At 51.1% G+C, this 17,763-nt stretch overlaps 1 protein-coding gene across 1 annotated transcript in view; it reads right to left on the bottom strand.

Annotated features, from left to right (window-relative positions):
- LOC311329649 (collectin-12-like) overlaps positions 1–17,763 on the bottom strand; it is a gene marked incomplete at its 5' end in the record, with an annotated part of 34,333 nt that overhangs the window by 6,003 nt on the left and 10,567 nt on the right. The window contains 3 exons of the mRNA XM_084461539.1: positions 195–1,238; positions 1,427–1,513; positions 5,576–5,698. Coding sequence (XP_084317665.1) covers positions 195–1,238; positions 1,427–1,513; positions 5,576–5,698 — 1,254 coding nt within the window. The remainder of the gene's footprint in view (positions 1–194; positions 1,239–1,426; positions 1,514–5,575; positions 5,699–17,763) is intronic.

Consider the following 17,763-nt stretch of genomic DNA (forward strand, 5'->3'; position numbering starts at 1 on the left):
TAACTATCAATACCACGAATGAAACCATAGTTAGCAACCAATGTTCAGACCCATCACAGTGACCAAAGCTTCTCTAATGGATGGTCTGGGTTAATAATACCACTGTAGCAAACCAGTCCAACATGGACTATAGGATACTAGTTCTATTTGATTTATTCTGAATACAGCAGCTGGGTGGGATTGCCGCCGCTCACCCTGCAGGATGGTGAAGTTGGTGATGAGCTGCGAGTGTTTGCTGTCCACCAGCTTCATCTCCTCCATGACGATGGAGAGGCTGGTGACCTCCTTGTCCAGCCGGGCCGCCAGCTCGTCCTGCTGGGACCTCATGTCGGCCGCGTCCGCCCTCGCCTCCGCCACCGAGCCGTTCAGGCTCAGCAGGAAGTCGGAGTGGCGCCCCACCGTCTCGGCGCAGGTGCGCAGTCCGTTGAGGTTGAGATTGATCCCGCCCAGCAGCTGCGTGGTGAAGCTGATGTTACCCGTCACGCGGTCGATGCTCTGCTCCGACTCGTCCAGGCGCAGCTCCATCTGGTCGAACTTGGCGGCGGTGAGGTTGTCGTGGTCCCGCTGCTGGTCCATCAGCTCCCGCAGCGTCTGGTCATGGCCCTCGGCCAGGCCGCTGGCGTTCTGGATCTGGCCCGCCAGCGAGGCCAGCTGGGAGGCCATGTCCTCCAGGGTGTCGTTGTTGGCCTTGGCCAGGGCCGAGGTGTTGGCCACCAGACCCTGCAGGCCCTCCACCTTCTCCCGCAGCCAGTCGGCATCGGAGCGCGCCTGCCGCGACGCCTGCTCCAGGCCCTGGAAGTCGCCACGGATCTTTTGGATGGCCTGGCCGGTGTCGTCCACCGAGCGCTGCAGGGCGGCGATCAGGCCTCGCTGCTGCGCCTGCGTCAGGTTGAGGCTGCCGATGCTCAACAGCGCCCGGCTCTGGAGCCTCGCCTGCTCCTGGAGCTCCGTCTGCAGGCGCGCCGTGTCCTCCTGCAGACCCTCCATGGAGCCGCCGTAGGAGAGCAGCGTGCCGTTGACCGAGCGCAGCGTGGCGCTGTTGGTCTCCAGCAGGCCCCGCAGGGAGCCCTGGCTGCTCTGGAAGTCCAGGCCAGCGTCCTGCAGGCGCCCGAGGGCGGCCCGGTTGCTGCTGCTGCGCTCCGACACCTCCGCCAGCTGGCGCTGCAGCGCCCGAATGTTGTTCTTGAAGGCCTGGATCTCCGTGGTAGTGTTCTCCGACTTCTCCCCCGTCTGGTCGTCTGGGGAGAGAGGACGCGGGCGAAGACGAAACTAAAACATTATTCGAAGGCGTTTGTGGCGCCTTTGAAGCATTACATCTAAGATGACTTTATCTGTAATTAATACCGTTATGTAACACAAAGCGCAATGTTCAATTCGAGCTATGAAAGGATTTTAGTTCGGTCGCTGTTCCCCATGTCATACCCACCTAGCTTCTTCAGGTCTGACTCCACCGCGATGATCTTCCCCTCGTTCCTCCCCATACCTTCTGACACATTGTCAACCTTCTGGACCACTGCAGCCAAAAACGAGACCCGGGGGGTTAAGCTTCAGCGTCACAGGTAGGCTCCATACGTTATTAAGGCCGAAAGAGCAGGGGCAGAATAGCCTGCAACCTCAGACGTCTGATATTAAAGGGATCAGAGAGGAGACCTGGCAGAGGTCACTGATAAGAAGTCTACATATCTGGTGGGTATGTACTGTAATAACGACTGCATCAGCTATAGAGAGCGCTGGGATTAGGAAGGGTTCAGCATATGTGGAGCATGGCCTGGCCGAGCACATGACTAGACTGACTACAGGGACACAGTTCTTTGGTTTTCCCTCTGATCGGCACTTGAGAACACTTTTTACTGCAATTCCTGGTAGAGGCATATTAAACAACGCTTCTAGCTAGAACCCTTTTCACTGATAGAAGGTTAGCCAAAGAACCCTTTAGGATCCGTTTTTTTTCTTCCAAGTTGACAATAAATTGGATGGATGGTTAGAGGGGTAGAGGGGAATCAAGGATAACTGGGGGACCCTTGGCGACAGGAAGTGGCCCCCGGCGGAGGGAGGGAGGGATGGCGGGCATCTTCACTAAACAGGGGATCAAAGACAGCCCAGAGGAGACAGACGCTGTGTTAGGGAGGGTCTTCACGCCCCCTCAGGCCACAGGACCCTTCATTTCCTCTGGAATGTGTCTGGGATTTCAGAGAGACACACCGACCACTACCACCACCGCCACTACCAGTAACTTCTAGAAGGACCCACGCCAACCCTAAGCAGAGACCACAGGGACGCCACAGCTACCGAGACTGCAGCCCTGACTGTTAGGAAAACAAGTGAAGACCCCACCAGGCTTGACCTCCATTGACTTGACCTCCAGTGACCACATCATCATAAAGACAAGATAACCAGACTTCATATACTGTAATCCATATGATACTTACAGGTAGGACCATATGGAAGGTTTATCATACTGTACCTTGCTCTCTGTGCTCTAGTGCAGGGGCACTAGAGAACAGTGAACAAGCTCACTGTTATAAGAGGGTGTACAGTATGCTGTACAGTATGGGCTTGAATTTTGTAAAGACTGCCTAATATGTTACTGGGTACTTGGTACACAGAGTTCCTTCTATAGACAACAAGGGTGAAGGAGCTTACTGTACATTGCAATGCCACAGCTGTAACAAAATAAATTATAAAACAAAACAAAGCAAAAAAAAAAACATGGAACATTAATCACTTTAGGGTATCCACTTCAATGCCAGGGAGGCCTTCATAAAAAGAAATGGATGATTAAGTGGACGGTACAGAATGACTGACAGACGTGAAATTACTTTGGAAATTAAAGAGACAGAGAGTCTCAACTGTGAGTCATGTTCTAACCGCTGAGGATGAGTGTACGTTCCTCATTGTCAACAAACGATGGGAGAAAAAAAAAAGTTGCCTCCGAAAATAGAAACACACAAAGAAACCCAGAAGTTCACTTGAGCTTTTTTTAATAACTTCCATGTGTGTTCAGCCCCATGTTGTGTGAAAATTAGAATGGAGCTGCATCATCTGGTTCGTGAGGGAATCAGCATGTAGCGGACATCACATCAATCTCAGAACTAACTAGAAGGGTTAGAAGAAGACGCGGTTGAGACTGAAGGTGCCATATCAAAAGTTCGACAACAAAGGGGAGCACTCTTATTTGGAAAAATGGGTGGAAAGATCTAGCACGTGGAAAACTCAGACTTTCTCTTCACATGTTGAGAGAAAGTCTCAGTACTGTACTTACAGTACAACACACGTCTAACTCTCCCTGCTCCCAATCTCATCTGAGTACAGGAAACCAGACACAACAAAGACACCCAACCATTCCTAGAATGTCTTCAGACTTCGAAAATGAGGGAAATCGTGTTGAAAAAAAAAACGCCCTTTAAAGAATAGACAGACATGGGTGTTTTGAGAAACTCAAGTCTCCAGAACTGGAAAACTACTGTCATCAGTGTTGTATTCTCTATGGTGGACCCATGTTTATCCTCGATGGCGAACTGGGTCATGACCTGTTTTTACCCCCCCCGAGACATCTGTCCACCCTGCACTCCCAAAATACAACACCACAACAGAGACGGATGACAACGAGATCAGAGATCTGGTCACGCTCGGGCCCGCGGGGCAGAGCGCACCGAGAGCGCCGGGGTCTTTCTCCGCTGACCCCCTGACTCCGTCAGGACCAGAGAGCCGTGTTTAGGCCGAGCTGTGCCTCCCTGGACGGGACCGGTGGTGCCAGTAAAAACCCAATTTTGCAGCGGGTTCGGCTAGAGTTGCGCAGCAGAGTGCACGGCTCATCTGGGATTCATTAGTGCTGCATGAAAACACACTGTGCGGTGTTTGTAGCCGGAGAGGAGCGGAGTGGAGAGGAGAGGAGTGGAGGGGAAAGGAGTGGAGTGGAGTGGAGTGGAGAGGAGAGGAGAGGAGAGGAGAGGAGAGGAGAGGAGAGGAGAGGAGAGGAGAGGAGAGGAGAGGAGAGGAGAGGAGAGGAGAGGAGAGGAGAGGAGAGGAGAGGAGAGGAGTGGAGTGGAGTGGAGTGGAGTGGAGTGGAGTGGAGTTGGGAGAAGAGGAGAAGAGTGGAGGATGGCCCTCGGTCCGCGTGTGCCAGCGCAAGGGACATCACCCTTAAGGTAACAGAAGGTCCCCCGACAACCTCTCGACGTCCAGCCGACGTCCTCGCGAGGCGCCCTGAACAGGAACACGCACGCGTGCTCTCTCTACGGACACATATGGGAATGTTTAAGGCCAATTACGACATATTGAGTTCGGCCTTCGAAGCCGCGTCAGGACGGTTTTCCCGAGCTGGAAAATATGTCGGAGCCGAGCGGAGCAGGAAGTGCGGAGCTCCACAAAGCCACAGGTCGGTCCGCAGAGGTGTGAGCTGAGGGGGTGTTGGTTAAATAAACGGAGAGGAGGTTTTAGAGTCCCGAGTCAGGGTGAATTGAGTACCCCCACACACACAATAGGGGTGACAGACAGACCCAGGAAGCAGCGAGGGAGGTGGTGGTTGACTCGTAGGCTAATGTGAATAGGCTAATGTGACACGGTCTTGTTTTAGTTACCGAGAGAGAGTGTGATGGTCTTTGCTCATAGTTTCCATGACTCTCTCACTGCCCTTAATTAATAACAATAAAACGTTGCCCAACATCGTTGGTGTCACGGTTGGGCAAACTGCAAGAGGTCACCGGGGAGTTAGCTCCAACATGCGACACACCAGACACACACACGCACAGAAAACACACACGCCCAAAAACTGACAAAGACAAACATTCAGGCGTGCACACACGTGCACACACACACACACACACACACACACACACACACACACACACACACACACACACACACACACACACATACACACACACACACACACCGGCAGCACCAGAGAGGATGCCTCCCAATGCAAACAGACCCGATGTGCTCATGTGGCGTGATCTTATTTCCTGGCAGGATGTGGAGTGGGACCCCACGCAGTGTTTAGACACCCTGGCTCTCAGCCAACCGTATGACTTTGACTATGGTGAAATACTATGTCCATGTGCTGAAGGAGAGGACATGAATGATGTTGAACCAAGGCGGCCATAAATCTTACCATGGAGGAAATGGCTAAGAAGGAAATGAAAATGAATGCACTGTACTTAGGCAGCATTCATGTTAGAACGATAACAGAAGAGGAATCCTACAGACCTGGGTCAGAATACTACTTGAAATCATTTCAAATACTTTACTGACACTCCTAGCAGATTCAAGCTACATTTCAAAGGATTTCCAATACCAAGTGACCCAGGTGTTTTTTTGGGGGAGTGCTGCCTTAGATTAGATTAGATTAGATTAGATTAGATTAGATAGATAGATAGATAGATAGATAGATAGATAGATAGATAGATAGATAGATAGATAGATAGATAGATAGGTAGATAGATAGGTAGATAGATAGACAGACAGACAGACAGACAGACAGACAGACAGACAGACAGACAGACAGACAGACAGACAGACAGACAGACAGACAGACAGACAGGCAGATACTGTAGATATGATAGCACAGCCGTACCCTTGTAGCCGAGCACAGCCACGGCGATGGTGAGCAGAGTGCAGAGCAGGTAGAGCAGGCCGATGGAGGTCTTCAGGGCCCACTCATTCTTACATTTGGAGCACTGGGTGCCCTCCTGGATCCCTGCACAGAGGAGACAGACAGGTTCACGACCACCACACACCGCAACAACAGTCACGGTAAAAACACACACAAACTGTTTATATAAATTCTTAGTGAGAAAAAAAGTTGACATGAAGAACCTAAAAGTGTTCTTTGGACGTTTCTGTGGGAAAAGCCTCTAATAATATTCACTTGTGGATATAGGCAGAACAGTAAGATCCATTTAAGCAGCAAAAGGTAATGGTGTACCAAAAACCAAAACCACAACATTCACAGAATCTGATGACGAAAAATATTGTGGTAGGCGCTCTAATCTGGCCCCGGTGGTTGGCCGGCCCCAGACGAGCCAGCAGGGCTGTGTGGGCAGAGCAGAGCCACGGCGTGGGCTCGGGGTCTGCGTCTCTACGGAGCTCCAAGCCCCTCACATCTGGACAAACACCCTGCAGGCCACATTAAAGGGCCCTGCGATCCCCAGAGGGTCCGGGGGGGGGGGGGGGGGGGGGGGTGAGGAGGGGTAAGCAGGGTGGCGGTGGGACAGGAAAACAAGCCCCCCACACACACACACATACAGCGTTGTTTACTTTCCGTGACATGCTTATTTACCCGAGGGTAGTCACTCACTCAGCAACATCTTAAAGATACACAACACATACACACACACACACACACACACACACACACACACATACATTATATATAGCCTATATATATATATATATATATATATATATATATATATATATATATATATATATATATGCACAGAAATCTTCCTTGTGCTGCAGGATAAACAAACCCTTCTGTGTTTCAAACAGGGCACACTGGCAGTAGGAACACTGTACAGTACAAAAGGCCTACCGTATATACCGTGAATAGAGAATAAAAAATGGTTTAGAAAAATAACTTCAAAATGCATTTGTTTAGGGGGTCTGCAGCTTTGCGACCAACACACTGATCCAAACCATGGGTTCAAAACCGCTAATCAAGAGGGACGCTAACGGGGCATAGAAACCCAGGTATTCTCTTACATCTTCCAGGAATATTTCTTTGGATTTCGGAGGATATCTTTCCTGACAGGCGAGTGGCGAGATCCGCAGCATTGATGGGAACCCAGCTGTACTTCATTAGATTTCAGGAAGTGGAAGGTTGGGGGACGGGGTGGTGTGTGTGGAGGGGGGGGTCCTGGTTTTCATGTACCTGAAACAAAACTCCCCCTGCCAGCCCCCGCCTGCTTAGAGAGCGAGAGCTCTCCTGGACATGGAAATTTCCATGGCAACACTACTGCCAACTGCCTGTGCCTGCTACAGTGATGTGTTCTTCGTGTGCGAAGAACGCATAAACTATCCAATCGAACCCAAACGCCCGGTGGCAGACGCTTCCAGATGTATAGACCCTGGAAATGTTCAAGAGGAATAAAAGTGCCTGCCATTACAGGGAGAAAACGGAACATCTAATATCGCTGGTGTGTAGTAACCTTGGGTCTGTTCCGGACCGCAACTTTTTTGCCAACCGTATCGTTTAAAGTGCTTGGAGCTACTCGGGGAATATCTTAGCCAATTATAACACAGGCCCTGGTCAGTTAGTGAGTTTTTAACGCAGCTCTAGGGTGGGACTGGGACCCGGGCCCTGGACGCCGGGGCTAACTGCTCCACTCTCGCTGTAGATGCCAGGGGATCTGTAGCGCTTGTTGTGGGCCCGGGTCCACGCCAGTTTAACACTCTCGCTCCAGCTGGTGGAACTCAGACCTCCCTGCCGGCTTCAGTGATGATGCGATTTACCGGAAAGGAGAGGCCGCGGCATGGACGTGACGTGTTATGCAGACAGATCCCCCCCCCCCTTTACACGGCACCCAAGGTCTCCGCTCTCTGTCGACCTGGATGACTCAACCCTCCCACCGGCTGCAGCCCGACGGCGGTGTCCTCGGCCCGCCATGACCAACGCCGCGCTTCCTCCTCCGCAACCCGCACAGAGCTGCGCAGATCGCTAGCATAGCATACTGCTGCGGAAGCATGGCGCGGTTTCGTGCATTCTTCTGTGAAACGCCAGATGTATTATTGAGCAAGGTCAGCTGCTAAAGAGAGAGAGAGAGAGAGAGAAAGAGAGAGAGAGAGAGAGAGAGAGAGAGAGAGAGAAAGAGGGAGAAGCAAGCGAGAGGGTTAAACAGAGAGAGAGGGAGAGAGAGAGAGAGGAGCTGAAAGGAACTGGAGAGTAAGAAAGGTTGAGTGAGCGAGAGAGAGGTGGGGGATACGGTAGACCTGAACGCCAGCACCTGCACACCCTGTGACCACATCTGTACGCTGCTGGCTCCGTGGCCACTCCCCTACCTGAGAGTGACTCACCTATGCCCCCAGCACCTGGTCCATGCCCCGGGTCTAGAACCGGCCCGCTTTAAAGGGGCCCCGGCGGACTCCTTAAAAGCTCTTAACGAGTCCCCACGCCTGCCAAGAATACCACTTCAAAATCGCTGGGCCAGTTTTGCGCGAGGAAGGCTGCGTTACCCAGAAAACACCTCAAACACACCACTCTGAAAATTGGAGTAGGCCTATTGCATTCTACGATTTTGTAGCCTCTCAGCACATTGTAACTATGTCTCTTGTTTACAATAAACATAAACAAATTCAGGAAATTGGCATGTTTGAGGAGTAAGCTGAAGAAACTGAAGTTCATGGTTATAGATGGCTTTGAAAGACTAAGATAATCAACCTGCCTCAAGGGTTGTTTGTAGAGTGTAGAGTTCAATTTGAAAATGGTGTGTGCCGTTTTGCTACGGTTTCCAGGTTGAACGACATGTTTCCTCGGTGTGAAACGGTGTGCCACGGCCTTTGAGGTAGGTTTAGGTAGGCCTTTGAGGTCTCACTTGGTGGGTGTGTCAGAGGTGTTACCCAATCAGCAGACTGATATATAAACCCTACCATATCTCCTCAGCTGCCATAGGTGCAATGCTTGTGTAACACATAGGGTGTTCAACGCACCACCATTTCCGTTTCATTCCGTCAGGGCCGAACTCACCCCTGGTGAACATGCCCTGGGGCATCTGATCTGGCTAACATGAGCGAGCGAGAGAAACCCTAGGAAAGCTGTCATGCACATGTAGTCAGACCTAAAAAAAAAAAACAGGTGTGAAAAATAAAGAGAAGGTGATCAGAAGAGGCCTGAGCCTCGCCATCGATAGAATTAACCATGGTTCCTGAGCCTATAGATACAGCCCACATACAGGTATGTTATGTACAAGCACCCACTTCCTGGTTGAGCCGTATATGACTGTATGCTAGCCTAGGGGATTGAATAAAAACAGAGAAAGGGGGTGAAGGGGTGATTGCTGTGCAGCGTAGGCTTGGGTGAGTAGAAGATAGCCATCTGTATTTGGTAGCCTACGCTGTCATCACCTGTGTCGGCTTGAAATCTTCTCATGTCCTGGGATTCCGCACGACAGGTCTGTGGATCATCTCAGTGACAGAGACGTGTGAGCGGGGATCCTGGCCGGCCAGGGGGGAGGTCGGAGGAGGGGGGTGACTTCACTCGCCAAAGCCTCTCATTCTTCTCCGGTTTGCCTGATTTAATCTGTAAATTCAGGCCCAGACAAATAGCCCCGAATATCCCGGGAATCATAAATGTCATCCTCATCCGTAAAATCTTCCAACTTTGTTCCATGTTCAGTTAGCTGTCAATCATACCGAGCCCCCCCCCCCCCACCACCCCCTACCCAGACTGCATTACTTCGCGCCAGAACAGCCCCCGGAAGTGCGGAGTCTGTGAAAATGATTTTGCTTACATGGAGCGAGTCCAGTCAGGGGAATCACAATCATCTATATCTTTGTGGGGCTCAGATTTTTTATTTACCCGATGTTGTTTTAGGGTGCAACACCCCTTTTAGCAGAGGGCAAACTCTCCAAACTCTACCTCACTCGGTGGTTCGCTTTTACAGATCAGCAGATTTCAGAGCTCCTGAAACATTTTGTAATTGTTGACATGTGTTTAGAGTACGAAACGAATGCATGCTTCCATTGCTAAGCGAGCCTATCGGAACGCCAGCCCTGAATAATCACAAAGCCTGGGCCAGAACATGGTGTCCTATCTAAACACATTGACATTGTATATAAATCAGTTTAACTCAATTGAACTTAACAGCATCAAAATGTTCTGTAGGGAATGACGCAGGCAGTGCCCTAATACAGACAAGAAGCTGAAACTCATTTGTCATGTAGTAAATATGCGAGGAGCCGTGTGAATAAACAGTTTGGGGGGGGGGGGGGGGTGGAGGACACCTGGCAAAACACAAACATGGCAAGCAACACAACAACACAGCCGCAACAACACAACTCTGTCTCCCAGAGAGAGAGAGAGAGAGAGGGAGGGAGAAAGAGAGAGGGAGAAAGAGAGATAGAGATCAGACCGGAGCATAGGACATTATCTGAGACAGCTGTGTTCTGTTGGGCCCCTGTGTTTTGCTGCTACACAATAAGCTGTCCCAGAGCCGGTTTGGGGTCGCGACCCAACGTCCTGATAGAGCTGTTGAGAACGGGACCTGGTTGCTTGCCTCCCAGCAGGTCACATCCTGGATGGGTACTGGGTCTGAGGACACCACGACAACGAGGGACAGATGCCGGACCCTTCTGACCGCGCCATATCAAAGTCAGGTCGGCAAACACTCTCCATGGGAAACCAGGGCCCAGGCATTAGGGTTAGGAAACGGAAGGAAACGAAGGAAAGGAAAGGAAGGAAACGCCTGGGATATGAAGTCTCTGGATCCTTCTGTTTCCAGTCACCGTGGCCAGATCATGACAGATGGACGGAGACGATATACAAACTAACTTTAGCGAACAATCTTGCCTCAACCATAATAGAAAGAAGAGGCATAATGCGCAAGATCTCTTTTCATATCGGTCTTTTGGTCTTTAGTGTAATGATCACTAATGTAGGCCTACTCAGGTCTGTTTAATGTAGGCCTACTCAGGTCTGTGTAAGTCTGTGATCAGTCATAATTCTCGGCAGTCATGACAGACTGCTGAGATGTCCCCGGGGCTCTGGGGCTGAGTTTTGTTTTGTGTGTGATTGTTGCTAATGTGCGCTACTCTGGTCCGCGTCAGTCTGGGATTATTATAGCGTGAGACGACGTTTTCCTCTATGAAACCGAGCCCGTATACTAAAAATTATTGTAAGTTCTTCGGGGAGAATACCGTAGGATACACGCAGGAAAGTGGAAACACCAGTGAATTCCAACCACCTTGTTCACAGTTTAACTACAGTCTGGAATCGACTGCGTTTGGTGGTTCTTTTACCCGGACTCCTTTCATTCGACTGAACAGTGATTTCTGAACCCTCCCCTCATTGGCAACGGTCAAACACGCTTCAGCCCCTGTCCACCATGACCACAAAACACCCAACAGCCAGGATGTCAAAACCGCAGACCGCACAAAGCATTTTTACTGCTCACAGCAGAATACAGTGATGCAGCTAAACACAAATCACTTTCCCACAACAAGAATAGCACAGACAATCGCTTTTTCTTATCCTAGCGCCTCTGGTCTTTGTAGTTTTCTCGGATGGACAATACGCGCCATTGTTCCTTAGACGCCACCGAGTTTGATGCGACATCCTGACAACGTTTACCTCCGCGACTGTGCGTCCGAGCTCAACCGCTGAGAAACATCTTGATTTCTCGAAACCTAATCCTTCCTAAACCTCATTATTTTGAGCGCCCCTCCCCCCCCCCCACATACACTCCCCAATACCATTAATTGTCTCCTGAATAGCCAAAAATGAAGTCCAACGGGCACGGGTAGAGCAGATCTGAGATGCAAGGCCGGCCAGTTCATGAAAATACACGGTTTATTTACGGTAAATAGCAGCGTGGCCGCTATAGTAACGGATGACAGCATGGGGCCGAGGGAGCTGAGGTCAGGCACAGTGTGTGTTGGAGCCTTGCCCCGCCTAACACACTCAAACCCCCGTCCGGGAACCAGGACTCAGCTCACAGCTAAACCCAGAGGGCAATCAGAGCATTGTTACGGGAAACTGGATCTCTGGATGTTGCTGGAGCCCTCGGAGAGAGCAGCGCAGGACGTCCAGGGCACACTAACACAATGGACAGTCGCTCGGTTACCACTTGGGTTGGGAGGAAGACAATAGCAAGTCGTTCAGATTGTGAAATTTGTTTTGCAAGTCATGCTAGGCATTTTGATTGTTTACAGAGGGATTAAAATAGCTGCAACCCCTCAGTCCATGTGTCCCTCGTTACCACAAACACAAATTAGAAGTTTAATAAGTTCTTTTGATAAACTGTAATCCAAGCCAAGATCTTTTACTACTTGCAATGGGAGGACTTGTCATTGAATGACTCATAGTGCTCTGCTTCTCACTGGCTCCTAGGCATAGTAAAGAGACTGAATCAAATTATGTACACGTATAGTGTGTGTGTGTGTGTGTGTGTGGGGGGGGGGGGTGCATGCACATACGAGCATGGTTAGATGTGTGTGTGTGTATGTGTATGTGTGTTTGTGAGCAATCTGTGCATACTTTGCATTTGTGCATTAGCAACGTATGTAAATGTGATTGTGGAGCTATATCACCGCCCTCCAGACACCTAGCACTGTTTCCCAGGGATGCCGGGACCCTGCTCTGCGAACATGGGGACCAGGAACCACTTGGTCCAGCTGCAAAGTTCAACTCTACGCCCGGGCTCCAAAACCGGGCCTCGACACTGAGCGCGCACAACAATCCGGCCATCCGACATCCACCCGAGCTGAGCTCCAGCTTCCACAGTGGAGGCCCCGGCTGTATGGAAGTCCGTCTAATGGCTTGGCTGTTAAACAGCCTGGATCTGATCGAAAACATGCCCACTGCGCTCACATAGAGCCCCAATACCTGCCAATGACCTCATCCCGGAGGGCGGGGCCAAGTGGGGCCCCGGGTTCATGGACGGCTCCTGGGGGCCCTGGTGGAGGGGGGGGACTGACGCACTCCCCACCCGCCATGTGTGGTCTGTTTTAAGGCTCCATCTCTTTCATTACGCCTGATGGAAACCATACGGCCGCGCCGCGCGAGACAGGCGGGGGTGACGCGGGAGGGTCGGAGCGAGGAGGAGAAGGGGGGTGGGGGGGCGGGCGGGGGTGGTGGGGGAGGTTCGGAGCGAGGAGGAGAGGGGGGGGCAGGCGGACGGGCGGGCGGGGTGGAGGAGGTTTGGAGTGAGGAGGAGAGGGGGCGGGTGGGCGGGGGTGGCGGCGGAGGTTCGGAGCGAGGAGGAGAGGGGGGGGGCGGGCGGGGGTGGCCGGGGAGGTTCGGAGCGAGGAGGAGAGGGGGGGCAGGCGGGGGAGGTTCGGAGCGAGGAGGAGAGGGGGTGGTGGGGGCGGGCGGGGGAGGTTCGGAGCAAGGAGGAGAGGGGGGGGCGGGGGGGGGGGTAGGTTTGGCGGAGGGAGGAGGAGAGGGGGCAGGCGGGGGGCTGAGGATGGGAGCGAGGAGGAGAACGAGGGGGGCGGGCGGGCGGGGGTGGCGGAAGGGAAGAGGCCAAAGATGAGATATGACGGGGGAAGGAGAATGGGACAAGAAACTGGAAGGGAGGAACGAAGAGGGGGTAAGGGAGGACAAAAAGACGGATGTGGGGAGCGATGTGGAGGGAGGTGGAGAGAGAGAGAGAGAGAGAGAGAGAGAGAGAGAGCAGAGCGGATGTAGCGGTGACAGCAGATTCCACAAACTTTCGAGTAGAGCTGGAGCGAGCCAAACGGCCACGGGGACAACTGCATTTCCGCGTGCGACAGACGCCTCGTAGACGGTCGGAGAAGAGGGCGAAGACGGCGATACGCTCGGTGTCGGCAGAGCTCGCTCTCTCCGCCTGACCTGTTCTGCGACATCATAAACTCGGGCGCAGGTGTCTGGTGTCTTCACCTTTGACCTCCTGGGGACTGTGCGGCCCCAGGCATAATATCGTTCAAGGAGGGCGACCGAGGACATAGCGTGAAGTAGGGCTGCACAATTAATTGTGAATTAATCGAAATCGCGATTATGACCTCCGCGATTAACTAATCGCAAAAGGCCGCACTTAATGTGATTAATCATTTTGCTTTGAATTGAGTGGGCTAGGACACGGACGAATCACAGGCGCTTATGCTGTCTGACCAATCACATGCGTTCCCGCTGAGTCCGCTGTGCTCAGCAATTTCACTGAGAAGAGAGATAGCACTAGGTCAAGACCAGTGTCACAAGACAAGAGTAGCCTACCTGCAGCCGTGAGTAGTGAAAAAATGAGCGAAAACGAGGTCAGTGAGTTAATAGCAAGAAAGGGATCAACGTCCGTGATTTGGGAGCATTATTATTGTTATTATATATTAATATTATATATGTAGCCTAATATTAATCGCAATTATTAATCGCAATTACCATTTTGAAGCAAATAATCGCAATTATTATCTTTTGTCATAATCGTGCAGCCCTAGCGTGAAGACATTTCACATGGTGTCAGACTGCAATCTCCCAAGGGAGCGTGAAGACCCCTGAAATCTATTGGGACTGATCGGAAAGCCATGTCAAAGACGCCCAACAATCTGTGACGATGTCCTAGGATGAGAACGAGAGAGCGGGAGACAAGGAGAGGGAGAGAGAGGTCTCTCTCTCTCTCTCCCTCTCTCTCTCTCTGTCTCTCTCTCTTTCTCATCCTGGGACATCGTCGGGGATGGCAGAGAGAGTTTTACATGGCGTTGGGCTGGGGGTAGTGATTCGGCGTCCTGGCCCCCCCCGTCCTCCCCGTCCCCTGACTGGGGGCCCCCGCATGGGTCTGCACACACTCAGCCTTTTGCAGCAGCGGTTACACAAGCCCTGGTCATCCTTCCAGAAAACTCCATCAACAATGGAGCGGGAGGGAGGGGAGGGCGGGTGCAGCGGCCCAGCTAGGGGATTTGGGGCCCAGGGACTGACTTGAGGTTTAGTTACAAAGCAAAACAAGGGGTTTAAGCACCCCCAACATTGCTGTCTCTCACCGTGTTTGTGCACGTGTGTGTGCGTGTGTGAATGCGTGTGGTCCAATAGTTAATGACCACCATAGGCATTGTGAATTTGATACACTATCATTCGAACAATATGCAGAAGAAAATGTCAGCAAAAGCAACTAAAAAGGGATCATGGGACGTCTTGATGACAATACTAACACTTACACTAACACTAACATGATGACAATACTAACACTTACACTAACACTAACAAACCAAGACAGCTTTACAAGGCCGTTGATCTGCAGGGATGAAAAGGTGCAGCGGTCTGAGCAGCAAATTCATATTCAATTCTGCATCGTCTCAAACGCTGAAGGGAGAAAAGGTTAGTCATTTCTTTCCCGTCAGCATTTTTCGGGACTGAGATGTTTGGCAGAAAAAGGGATTCATTCACACCACCACCCCCCTCTCTCTCTCTCTCTCAACCACCACACTGCCTTCCAGAACCTCATTCAGTCTCTGTACGCTCAGCGTCATGTTGTGTTAATGGTTGGAAACCGGCAGTTCCTGAAACCAACTGTTCTCATTGGTCTCGGTCCTCCTGGGGTCCCATCCCCTATTGGCTCCCTTGTGCTAATCAAAAAGAGTCTGTCACTACAAAGCCCCCCAGTGACAGGGCGGCAGGGGCAGCGAGTCAAACGTAAATAAATAACAAGATGTAACTTGTTGGAAGAAAGGGAAACAAAACAAACGAGGGGGACATTTTCCCTCTGATGCACAGCTGAGAAAATAAACCATGACCTGGTATTTGAGGCATGCCCTTTTCTGACTGGTTTCTGTGGTTAGGAACTTCTGTGGCGCCCATATTGGGGACTTACATGGGGAATAACATCTTACATTATCTCTCTCTCTCTCTCTGTCTCTCTCTCTCTCTCTCTCGTCATTCTCACCCCCAGCTCCCTGCCTCCAAACAGTAACTATGGGCCATATCCAGGGGTCTGGTTAGCCTTGAGTGTTTCAATCTGCGCCAAAAAAGTTCACGTTTACATCCTCGTATGCCATAAACAACATGCCGATGCCCCCCCCCCCCACACACACACACACACACTCCATCCGCCCACCAGCGCAACGTGACGACTCACATGCTCAGGCTAAGCTCATCCCCATAAAGGAGAGGTGTGCTCAGCTCCGGCCCCACGCTAGCCCGACCCTATCCCTATCCCCAGCCCCATCACATGCCCCTAACCCTAAACCCCAACCCTACTCCCAGTCCCACCCCAAGCTAGCTAGCTGAGCCTAGCTCCAGCCCAACCGTCTCTGTGTCTTGAAACAACTATCGGTGATATTTGAGGGTTAGACAAGTGTACATTGGGGTGTACGGTGGACATGTGCGTGACTATCATGCTGTGTAAGTTGTGTGTGTGCGTGAGTGGATGGAGAGCAAACTCAGCTCCACTCTGCCAACAGTGATTTAACTTCACAGCAGCCATGAGGTTCTACTTACATTTACCTAGTCACACACATGCACACACACGCACCCACACATATACATACACACACACAGACACACACACACACACACACACACACACACATACACACACACACACACACACACAGGCAGTATCCTTGGTTACAATAAAGGTTTGAGTACACTTTTGCGGCTGATATTGCATCTAAGAGCCTGTAACACTGTTGCCAGAACAACCACTACAAAGTAAAGTTATCATCTACAGTTATGCCCTTCGTTTCTTTTACTGGACGTCCACCTGGTCTACTTCAGGGCTGAATAAAGTGGACCAGATAAAACCAGGAGGCCATAAAAGTGTGGAGCAGATTCTTGGTCTGGTGAACAGGAAGTGGATTGGGAGAGACACAATGGCCCGGAGGTTTTACTGCCCAGGCCCCCATCAGCCAAACTCATCAGTCCCTTGGCCACAAGTCTCTTCTACTGAGCTGCCCACTGGAGCCTGCTGAGGAAACAGGCCGTGTTGGGAGCCATATTGTAGTTTCTTTAGAGAACAGACACTCAGCCTCAGCAGAGAGCTGGTGTTGCCAACTCTCTGATTTCAGCCGCTGTGGTGCTTGGTTGTGGTCAGGTGTTCAAGGCTTATGGTCACCCTGGATTCAACCGCTCTGTGATTTATGGGTTTTAAGGTTAAGCGATAATACCTAGTTGTGTCACTCTGATTCCAGTGTGGCTTTTTACAAGATGAGGTCTAGGAAGATGAATGGTGATTTTAGCCTGTCTAGTTTTCAACGTTCATCTGTGAGAGATGCACAACACTGGAAACACTCACGGAGCACAGCATCTGAACGCCAGACCTTCAAGATGTTAATCTGAAAGTAAAGACTTCTACTGACAGATCAGCGTTTATACTACCTTTTAGCAGGAAAGTCAAAATCCATCTTTCATAGATTAGAACGCGGATTAGAATAGCGTCTTTGAACTGTCTGGTAGCTCAATCCCATATGGATATGTTTTAATGGAAGGAAACCGCACGCCGGATGATACATTACACAAATATCTGTATTTTTTTTTTTTTTTTTACCAAACCTGATCAACTTCCAACAGCAACAGATCAACATGTGCAGGAAAGCACGCAGGCATGAACGCCAACGGCCAGCATTCTGAGCGATGTAACAATAGAGCCTGTCTGCCTGTTGCATCGTGGGTGTTGGAGTTGCTCATGGGTGGCCGACCACCACATCTGTGGTTGGAATGAGGGGGTGCGGTCTGTCAGTCTCCATGACAGTGGGCCATCCACTGCTGTGTTTGGACAGGAAGAGCGTCTGTGTGTGCGTCTGCCAATACCGGAACAGACAGACACATGCTAGACAAAAGAGCGGCACGCTCTTCCTACCCTAAATCAATCAAAACACTGCCAGAGCTGCCTCTAACCAATCAGACGAGAGCCGACGCCGACGGCCAGACATCTGAGCTGATGATTCACACAGCGTAAACACTGCTTACTGGAAAACACTCATCACCAACACTGCCCCGCGAACAAAGCATTTGCACACCGTATGTCGTAAGATGGACTCAAAAAGTGAAACGTCTTTCTCTCAGAAGGCAGAGGTGCCGTCCCCCTGGTACGATCCTCAAACAGACCCCTCTGGCGCCCTTCTGAGGAGGTAGGGATCTAACTGGATCCTTCTGGCAGATTA

Source organism: Borostomias antarcticus (genome assembly GCF_949987555.1).
Source record: "Borostomias antarcticus genome assembly, chromosome: 2".
NCBI classification, from domain to species: domain Eukaryota; kingdom Metazoa; phylum Chordata; class Actinopteri; order Stomiiformes; family Stomiidae; genus Borostomias; species Borostomias antarcticus.